General features: G+C 56.9%; 1 protein-coding gene across 1 annotated transcript; it reads left to right on the top strand.

The window, feature by feature from the left end:
- The first annotated feature begins 1,834 nt into the window (after nt 1-1,834).
- LOC124514380 (antizyme inhibitor 2-like) lies at nt 1,835-9,865 on the top strand. Its single transcript, XM_047082373.1, has 9 exons — nt 1,835-1,999; nt 3,004-3,177; nt 3,597-3,769; nt 4,425-4,559; nt 6,169-6,334; nt 6,676-6,823; nt 8,117-8,217; nt 9,260-9,477; nt 9,796-9,865. Exons 1-9 carry the CDS (start codon nt 1,835-1,837, stop codon nt 9,863-9,865), a joined length of 1,350 nt encoding a protein of 449 aa, XP_046938329.1.
- The last annotated feature ends 594 nt before the right edge of the window (nt 9,866-10,459 follow it).

Below are 10,459 nucleotides of genomic sequence, written 5' to 3'. Positions count from 1 at the left end.
AAGGCCTTGTCTAGCTCTTTCTCCCCTCACCCACCATTTTACAGGTGGGATTCCTGAGGCCTCTAGAAATTACAGGATTAGCCCCATGCCCTCCTCAAATCCAGGCTCTTCCTGTTGCCCCTTCTAGATTTTTTTTAACGTTTATTTTTGAGAGACAGAGAGAGAGCGTGAGGAAGGGAAGGACAGAGAGAGAGGGAGACACAGAATCCGAATCAGGCTCCAGGCTCTGAGCTGTCAGCACGGAGCCCGACATGGGGCTCGAACCCACGAACCCTAAGATCATGATCTGAGCGGAAGTCGGACGCTTAACCGACTGAGCCACCCAGGGACCCCGTGACCCTGCCTAGATTTTTAAGCCCCTGGAGCCTGAGGGAGATGGGACGGGGGTAGGGGCATTGACTCTTGATGGGAGAGGGAAAGGTGGGGAGGCCTCAAGCAAGAAGAATGTGGGGCAGGCCTGGCCAAGAAGCAGCAGCAGCAGACTCCCTGCTGGCCCTCCTTCTTGAAACAGGAAGAGAAGGCTCTGGGTCACAGCACTGAGGTGGGCGTAAGCCCGTAGGAGGCCACAGCTGACACCCCAGAGGTGGGGCAGCTGCAAAGCGGTGTCAGCAGGTGGGTCAGCAGGTGACTGGCGAGACCTGGGAAGACCACACAGGGAGGGTAGGGAGAGGGTGGGGATGGGATGTGCCTGGACACCAAGCGAGGGTGACGTAGACAGAGAACCTTCCAGTGAAGCATTTAAATCTCTGGCGGAGAGCAGAGACACGGCCTGAGGAGAGACGAGCCCGTGCTCTGAAGCAGTGGAACCGACTCATAACTGAAGCCTGAGGTCCTGATTGTGTCCCTGCTTCACCTTCAGGTTTGCTGAGTCATCTGGAGACTTTGGGCCCCAGGATTCTCCATCCGTGAAGGAGGGACGGTGGGTGACAGGGTTTCCAGGGTCTCTCAACCCCGATCCTTGCTGATGGTCACATCTAACAGGAATCTGACTTCTCCCCATGTGTCTGCCATGTGGGTGACCTAGGAGGGCTCATTCTCTGGGCTTGGGAGGCTTAGGCTGAGCGGGCAGGGAGGCTGAGGTGTGGAGGGACAGCCCCTGAGCTCCGGGCTGAGGTCTGATGTTCCTTCAGGAATTTACCGGAAGCTCAGGACACCATAGATCCCAGTGCCCTGGGCTGTGCCTGAGGACGCAGGTTGAGATGGACACCAGGTAAGTCCAGGTGTGGAGTGGGGACCGTGGGTGTGGCCCTAAGTGCTGAGTCAGGACTCTGGCTGCAGGCTGCCCTCACTTCAGTCTCAGGGATGTGTGGCCAACAGCAGGTCCAGTGGCAGCTCTAGGGAACTCAGGTGCCAGTCCTAGCTCGGCCACCGACCTCTTGGTGACCGTGCGTGAGTCTCCTCCTTTCTCCGAGCCTCTTGTCCCTGTGTGTACAATGGGGTTGTTGGATGAGATCATGTCTTGGGCCCCAGCTCTGAGTCTCATAATCTGAAGATCTTGAACTCCTCGCTTATCCTTCCTGTGCCTCTGTTTTCTCACCTGTGAATGGGGACATGTGTGTGAAGGAGCCCGGGAGAGGACGCCAGCCCTCTATTCTATACACACGGTGTGTGCATCTTGCTTGGGCTTCCTTTGTCTCTGAAGAGCCCAGGCCAGTGGCCCATGCTACAGATGGGAAAATTTACCAGGGCGCCATGGGGGTCTTTGTGGCAAAAAGGAGGGCCGAGGACTGGCTGACTTGGGAACACTGGCCTCTGGGACTTGCAGGGAGCTGGGAGAAGGGAGGAGGCCAGGTCCTTAGAGCAAAACCTTTCCAGGACTCCGGAACTGTGCCTGATGGAAGGATCTGTTGAAGGGTCAGGCACCGGCACCCCCCTTGGGAAGCCGAAGGAGAGTCAAGGACCCCCTGGAAGCGTGTGGCCAAAGGAGCTCATCGCACTGGAGCCTGGGGAATCTGCCTGGCAGGTGGCCCTGAAGAAGATCCAGGAGCTATCGGATTCAGTAGGAGGGAGAAGGAGGGAGAGGGAGGGGCAGGGAGGGAAGGGGAGGGAGGGGGAGGGAGGGGTGGAAGAGAGTGAGGAGCAGAGAAGGGGAGTCTCAGTCCCTACTTTGGTGGACAAGAAATAAGACTTTTGATTTCGTGGTTTTATAGGTCAGTTTACTAGGACTTAACTCCAAGCCTCAGCTCTGCTGGGGGTCAGTCAGGGAATAGTTTTCTGTGTCCCCTTTTTGCACCTCCCATCACCACGTGGAATTTTATCCAGCACCAGGCTGCCTAGTTGAGGGTTGGAGCCATTTCGTCCTCACTTTGATCTACAAAGACTATTGCCCTCATGTCTCCCATTTAATTTTTTTTTAATGTTTATTTATTTTTGGGAGAGAGAGAGAGAGAGAGAGAGAGAGAACATGAGCAGGGGAGGGGCAGGCAGAGAGACAGAGACTCAGAATCGGAAGCAAGCTCCAGGCTCTGAGCCGTCCGCACAGAGTCCGATGCGGGGCTCGAACTCACGGACCGTGAGATCATGACCTGAGCCGAAGTCGGACACTTCACTGAGCCACCCTGGAGCCCCTTGTCTCCCTGTTTAAAGCGTTAGAAGATCTGGAGTCAGGGGTCGCCTGGGTGGTTCGGTCGGTGAAGCGTCCAACTCTTAGCTTCGGCTCAGGTCAAGATCTCTTGGTTCATGAGATCGAGCCCTGTGTCGGGCTCTACGCCGACAGTGCAGAGCCTGATTGGGATTCTCTCTCCCTCTCTCTCTGTTCCTCCCCCACGCATTCTCTCTCTATCTCTCTCAAAATAAATAAATAAACTTAAAAAAAAAAAAGACCTGGGGTCAAATCCTGTTTGTACTTGCTGCATGACCTTGAACCAGTGACTTTGTGTTTCCGAGCCCGTTTCCCCATCTCTAAAATGGTGGTGCCAATAGTACTTACTACGTTGAGTCGTCATGAAAGTGAAGTGAGTGCTCACTACCCAGCCTCCCTGCCCTCCTTCCCTGCCCTGCCAGGACCACCGAGACCCCTTCATGGTAGCCGACCTGGGTGTGCTGGCCCGCCGTCACCGGGCCTTCTGCCAGGCCCTGCCACGGGTCTCGCCCTTCTACGCGGTAAAGTGCAGCAGCAGTGTGTGGGTGCTGCGTGTTCTGGACACCCTGGGCACCGGCTTCGACTGCGCCAGCCAGGTGAGCCTGTGTCCCCTGCTGCCGTCACAGGCCTGACACTTCCTGGGGGAAAGGCCAGCCGCTAGGGAGCTGGGGCTGGGGACTGCGGCACCTAGAACGCTGGCTGACACCTGTCTTTGAGGGAATAAATGAATGAACCATGGGTGGTCGGCCTTCCACTGGGCCATGCGACCCGGCAGGCAACCAGCGAGTGGAGGGACCACAGGCTTTGGGTTCACGGGCACAGCCATGTCACCTGAACCCCAGGTTCTTCCTCTTTAAACTGGGACCAACTGCGCTTTGCTCGGAGTCGTCTAGGAGCCTAAATAGCACATATGTGCCCAGCGCGGTGCCGGGTGCAGAGTACGGGTTCAGTCAAGGGCAGCCTCTTGCGGGGGGAGGGGCAGCGAGCCAGCTCCTGGCTCTGTCACCCTTGCCAGGTGGAGCTGGATCAAGTGCTGGGCCTGGGCGTGGCCCCCTCACGCATCATCTACGCCAACCCCTGCAAGCCTGTCTCCCACATCCAGTATGCCGCCCGCCACGGGGTGCGGCTCCTGACCTTCGACAGCGAGGAGGAGCTGACCAAGGTGGCCCAGCACTACCCCGGGGCCAGGTGAGACCAGCGGGGTGGTGCAAGCAGGCGGAGACAGGCGGAGCAAGGACCAGCTGGCCTGGGGCCCCTGCCAGGGGAGTTGGGCCTCCTCCGCGACCAGATGAAGGTGGTCCCATGGGGTGACTTGGGAGAGAGACTCAAGCAGCAAAGTCTAAGAATTTGACTCAGTGGGCCCAATGCCTTCCCTGGCGCACACTGGTGCCACAAAAAAAAAAAAAAAAAAAAAGCACTGCTTATGTCTGCGTAGACACTGGGCAAAGCCTGGCATTAGGAGGTCTAGGGTCAGGGGACCTTAATGAAAAAAGCACTCACATCAGAGTCAGGGAGACCTGGGCTCACGTCTCAGCTTCATTTGCACGTGCTGCGTGGTCTTGGGAAAGTTATCTAACGTCTCTGATCCTGTAGCATGGAGACCTACAGAAGGTGTATTTATCATTTTATTGCTTTCCTGCTTCTTCTTGCCTGAGCAAAAGTCTGTAAGTGGTGAGTGTTTTAGTTCCTTGGCATTCCGTGGCTGCACAGTCGAGAGGAACTAGGCAGGGGCGGGTGGGAACGTGGAGAGACATTGGGGGGGCGGGGGCGGGATGATAAACCATCCAGGCCTCGGGACTCGTGTGTGTAAGAACCCTTGGCATCTCTCACACCCCTCTCCCAGGCTGGTCCTCCGGCTGTTGACCGAGGACAGCGAGAGCATCTTTCCCCTGAGCGCCAAGTTCGGGGCAAGCCTGGACACGTGTGAACGTCTGCTCAAGTCTGCCAGGGACCTGGGCTTGGCTGTGGTCGGAACCAGGTGAGAGCACTGGTTTTCCCTGCCCGGGAAGCACACTCTGAATCTCCAAGGCACTTGCCTTGGGTGCAAAATTTAAGGGGGCGTCAAAACGCTTAGTACTCTACATGAATAACACTTTCATTCAATTTTTTTTTATTTTTTTTTTTAACATTTATTCATTTTTGAGACAGAGCATGAACGGGGAGGGCCAGAGAGAGGGAGACACAGAATCTGAAACAGGCTCCAGGCTCTGAGCTGTCAGCACAGAGCCCGACGCGGGGCTCGAACCCACGGACCACGAGCTCATGACCTGAGCCGAAGTCGGCCGCTTAACCGACTGAGCCACCCAGGTGCCCCAATACAATATTTTTTTTTTAATCAAAATTAATGCAAAAAATCCACGATGAGGAAAGTATCAAAATTTAAACTTAAAACTTCTATATTTCATTCGTTGTGCATGTTTTTTTTTTTTAATTTTTTTTTCAACGTTTATTTATTTTTGGGACAGAGAGAGACAGAGCATGAACGGGGGAGGGGCAGAGAGAGAGGGAGACACAGAATCGGAAACAGGCTCCAGGCTCTGAGCCATCAGCCCAGAGCCTGACGCGGGGCTCGAACTCACAGACCGCGAGATCGTGACCTGGCTGAAGTCGGACGCTTAACCGACTGCGCCACCCAGGCGCCCCGTTGTGCATGTTTTTGCATCAATCTTGCTTTGATCAGTCTGTCAAGTGTCCAACCTTGGCTCGGGTCAGGATCTCACAGGTCCGGAGTTCGAGCCCCGCGCGGGGCGCTGTGCTGACGGCTCAGAACCTGGAGCCTGCTTCGATTTCTGTGTCTCCCTCTCTCTCTGCCCCTCCCCTGCTCACGCTCTGTCTCCGTCTCTCTCTCAAAAATGAATGACCGTTAAAAAAAAATTGAAGAGAGGGGCACCTGGGTGGCGCAGTCGGTTAAGCGTCCGACTTCAGCCAGGTCACGATCTCGCAGTCCGGGAGTTCGAGCCCCGCGTCAGACTCTGGGCTGATGGCTCGGAGCCTGGAGCCTGTTTCCGATTATGTGTCTCCCTCTCTCTCTGCCCCTCCCCCGTTCATGCTCTGTCTCTCTCTGTCTTAAAAATAAAAATAAAAATAAACGTTGGAAAAAAAAAATTGAAGAGAAATTGAAAAAAAGATCGCATTCAATGTCACTTAACTTGATGGCTTAGTGTTCAGGCACTGCCTTAAATTTCGCACCTGAGGAGAGGGCCTCACTCGCCTCACCCTACCTGGCCCTGATTGGTCCCCCAGCCCGCCCTGCGATTTGGGGTTCTGTTCACAGAAGGGGAGCCCCGCAGCTCCCCTTCTGGGGCTGGGAGCGCTGGGAGGTGGCAGCTGAGAGAAGTGACTGCCGCACCACCTCGAGCACCCCGATTCCGGGCCTGTCGCGTGCAACGCATGTGTCCCCGGGGACACGCACGTGTATGTCCCAGGTTGCACGTTTCTGTGGGCCGGTGTAGTCACACGTGTCTTGCTGTGTATATGCGTGCTGGTCTCCACATCTTACCCCCGTTGGTGTTTCTGAACGTCCCTCTTCTTACTGACCCTTGTGTTTCCATGTGTGGGTCCCCACGTGTCACTTGACACGTGTCCAGCTTCCACGTGGGCTCGAACTGCCGAACACCGCACAGCTTCAGGCAGGCCATCGCTGACTGCCGGCGTGTATTTGAGACGGGCCGAGCGTTCGGGCATGACATGAGCCTCCTGGACATCGGAGGGGGCTTCCCCGGAGGGGAAGGCTGTGAGCCTCAGTTTGAGGAGGTCAGAGAGGAGGACGAGAGGGAACCTGGGCTGGGTCCAGGGGACAGTGGGTGTGTGTGTTTGTGTGTAGGGCGAGTTCTTGGAACTGAGTCATGTGCATGCATGTGGCTGGGGTTTGTCTTGATTGCCGTGGTTCCAAATTCAGACATCTCAGAGCACTAGACTTGCTGTGTGTCCTTGGACAAGTCCCTTCCCCTCTCTGGGCCTCCGTCTCTGTTTCCTTGCTGGTCAAGGGGGGACGATAACACTTTCCACAGTGCTGTTATGGGAATGGAGGGGGATGATGCAGGTAAAGCCCCCACATAGGGACTGGTCACCTTAGGGTCTCTCTGTCCCTGTAGATGGCGAGAGTGATCAATGCCGCCCTGGCCCAGGACTTCCCCGAGGGGAGTGGTGTTGAGATCATCGCGGAGCCTGGACGCTTCTATGCGGCGTCTGTCTGCATGGCTGCCGTCAACATCATTGCCAAGAAGGCTGTGCTGGAGTCTGGTGTGTGGGCCAGCACTGGGTGGGGAGGGCACTGTCCAGATGTTCCCAGGCCCTGGGGGGAGAGGACGGACAGGGGGTCTGGGCTGCACCCCTGGTGCCTAATGGGAGTAGAAATGAACCTGTTAATATCACTATCGTGCTGTTCTCAAATAGCCTGGGAGGTAGAGAACCAAGGCGAAGCCTCTACCCTTCCTGAGCGGTCAGTGAATGCGTATTGTGTTTACGGAGGCAAAGTCACGGGCTACAGCTCGTGAGGTCACAGACACCACTGTGCTGCTGTGCCTCTGAAATTCTTCGAGCAAGTGCCTTCTAGCAGGTGCAGACTCCTGCAACGAAAAACATACCGAGTAAAGACAAATTCTCGTTTATTTATTTATTTCTGAGAGAGAGAGAGGGAGAGAGAGAGCAAGTGGGGGGAGGGCAGAAAGAGAGGGGAAGAGAGAGTCCCAAGCAGGCTTTGCGCTGACAGGGCGGAGCCTGCTTGGGATTCTCTCTCTCTCTCTCTCTCTCTCTCTGGCCCTCCCCCACCCGCTATCTCAAAATAAATGAATAAATTACAAATTAAAAAAAAAACAAAACAGAGGTCAGTGTACAATCCCGAGTTTAGATTCAAGGAAGCAATACTCTGCGGACAGACTAAGTGGTTGTGAAGAAACTGGCTCGGTAGTGGGTCACGTCTGACAGATCTGGCGGGCCCGGGTGACCCCAGCTCAGTACGCACCAGGAGTGTGATGGGGCTACGAGAAAGCCACTACCCGTGTTTGCTTCAGCAACATCAACGGAGGCAGAGTATTTAGGCGGAGGGAGGTGAGAGTCGGGCTCCAGTCTGTGACTGTCAGGGTCAGACACTGTTTTCAAATGTATCTGAGGTTTGTTTTCATCAGGTAACAGAAGACACACAGGCATGGAGATAACTGTCCCGGAGGAAGAAAGGTTTTAGTCACGGTTCCCTAGAAATAGGAGACCGGGCATGGCTCGCAGGGCCACGGGGGAAGGACCAGGGTGCGTGGGGCAGGAGGAGCAAGCAGAAGTCAGGGGGAGAGCCTCCGGTGTGGTTGTTGAGGGACGGCATGGGGGAGGCGGGTGAGCTGGCTGGGCAGAGGGGGCGGCGGGAGCCCGGAAGACAGGCCCCCACCTTGCTTGGGCTCCAGAAGACTCCTGAGACAGAGAACAGGTGTTACCAGCACTGGGCAGCGGGTCTGGGCCCCTCCCAAGGGCGCTGCGCTCAGGGGTTGAGGGTCAGCGGGGAGACTGGCCAAGCACATCGCCGTCCTGCCCTCTCCCCACTCCCAGGAGGCCGCCGGAAACTGCTGTACTATCTCAACGATGGCCACTACGGCATCTTCCGCCTCTTCCTCAGGGAGCCTGCCCCCAGCACGCCCATTGTGGTGAAGGTAAGGGTGTGGCTTTGGCACTCCTGGACTCTAAGGCCCCTAAGTCCGGCCCCCAGTCCTGAGAGGCAGGGGTGCTTGCAGCCAGGTGGGGAGGTAAAGGACCTCAGACCCTCTGTGGTTTGCAGGTGGTCATTCCACGTGCTTGCACAAGGGCACACACCGGGGTGCCTCCGTGTATCTGCACGTGTGATTCCGTATGTGTGCGTTTCTTTGTGTGGGCCTGCTGATCTGCGCTTGTGCGGGTGGGTGGGGGCAGGTCCGTGAGTCTGCGTCGGTGCGCGTGCGTGTCTGTTTGGCGATGCGTGTTTCCACGTACGTCTCTGCGTGCACGCACTTGTGTTTCCAGAATCCCTGAGTGCGGCCGGTGCAGGAGGCTTAGGAAGGGGAGAGTCTCACACTCTGATCCACACTAGATCACCTGGAGAGCTTTGAAACACCCCACTGCCCGGGCGATGCCCTAGACCACTGAAATCAGAATTCCAGATGGGTCGAGACCCTGGCATCGGTCCTTGGTTAAAACTCCCCAGGTGATCCCCACGAGTGATTATTGAATAAAACCCTCTCATTTTGGGGGCGCCTGGGTGGCGCAGTCGGTTAAGCGTCCGACTTCAGCCAGGTCACGATCTCGCGGTCCGTGAGTTCGAGCCCCACGTCGGGCTCTGGGCTGATGGCTCGGAGCCTGGAGCCTGCTTCCGATTCTGTGTCTCCCTCTCTCTCTGCGCCTCCCCCGTTCATGCTCTGTCTCTCTCTGTCCCAAAAATAAATAAACGTTGAAAAAAAAAATTTAAAAAAAAAAAAAAAAACCCTCTCATTTTGTAGGGGAAAGCCAAGTCCCATCCGTGCCTGCATCTGTGAACTGGCAGAGTTGGAATGTGTTGCTAGAATACGAACTCCATGAAGGCGGGGTTGGTCATTATGGGTGGCCGGTAGGGTCCTTGCTGGTGCCTTCCTGCTCGGGCCCTGGGCGCATGCCCTGCCAGCCCGGGGAGCGGGCTGGGGGAACCAGGGGGTTCTCTGAGTCCCTGCCCTTTGCTCCCTGCAGGAGCTCTGCTCGGACCCACCCCTCTTCCCCTGCACCCTGTACGGTCCCACGTGTGATGCCTTCGACAAGCTCTTCCGAGAGGAGGTGCAGCTGCCGGAGCTGGATGTGGGTGACTGGCTTGTCTTCCCCTCCATGGGCGCTTACACGTCCTCTATGAGCTCCACCTTCAATGGCTTCCCGCCTGCCTCCACCTACTACGCCATGGAACCCGAGCTCAGGTGTCTGGAAGGAGAAAGAAGGGACAGGCCACTGAGGGGATCTCCGCAGGGTCTGAGCTTGGCGAGGGGAGCTTGTGGCTAAGCTCTGGGGCCCAGGAAATACCCTACTCCCCGCCGCTGCTCTTTGACACTGGCCTCTCTGCCTTTGGCTTTGACCCTGTCACAGCCTCTCCCCACCTGGGTGGCTCCAACAGCTCTGACGTGCACACGCCTTTGAGGGCAAGATCGGGCAGCCCTAGGGCCCCAGCTGACCCTCAGTCGCGTGGTCAAGGCCCCACTCTGCTCCGTTTGTGACGGCTCCCTGGTTTCCTCCCCTAGCAGCTTCCGGGTCCCTCACAGCCTCTGCCGCAGGGTCCCCTCTCCGCCCACCCTAAGGCTCACCCCCTGAGGTGCAGAGGGGGCTCTAGAACCTTCCTTTACTGGTGCAATCTTCCCACAGGAGCCTGCTGGGGACGGCACCTTAGGCTGGGAGGTGGTGGTGGAGATGCTCCAGACTCCGTGGTATGTCCACGCGGGGACACGTGGGGTGGGCGTGGGGGGCCGCCACAGGGGTGGGCGAGAGGTTTGGGTGCTTCTGAAGTGACGAGGCAACTTTCAAGGTTCAAAATTGTTTGTCTCCCAAAGTGGACCTGACGTCTAGGCCGGCTCCTCTGACCCCTCCCCACCCCACCCCAGACCCTGGTCCTGGGGACGGGGGCTGGGAACCTCGCGGCTTTACAACAAGTGGCCCCGGAGGCTATGTCCTAGGCTGGGAGGCAGCCTGCACTGAGCGGTACCTTGAGATCTTTCCCCCTTCCTTTCATTCAGTTAGTGAGCCCTGTGTGGTTCCAGAAAGGTCTGCATGAGCTACGGGCACCCAGTCTAGTGGTGAGAGCACTGGCTTTGGAGTGCTCAGACGGGCCTGGGAGGAAGCCAGGCTCCGCCACAGAGGAACAGTGCTGGCAGTGCCTTGGTTTCCCCATCTGTGAAGAGAGGATAATAT

This window comes from Lynx rufus, unplaced genomic scaffold (assembly GCF_022079265.1).
Source record: "Lynx rufus isolate CCGP_SWC_20201006 ecotype Redwood Valley unplaced genomic scaffold, mLynRuf1.p SCAF_2, whole genome shotgun sequence".
NCBI classification, from domain to species: domain Eukaryota; kingdom Metazoa; phylum Chordata; class Mammalia; order Carnivora; family Felidae; genus Lynx; species Lynx rufus.
Note: the sequence above shows the minus strand (reverse complement) of the source record. Positions and strands in the feature narration are given on the sequence as shown.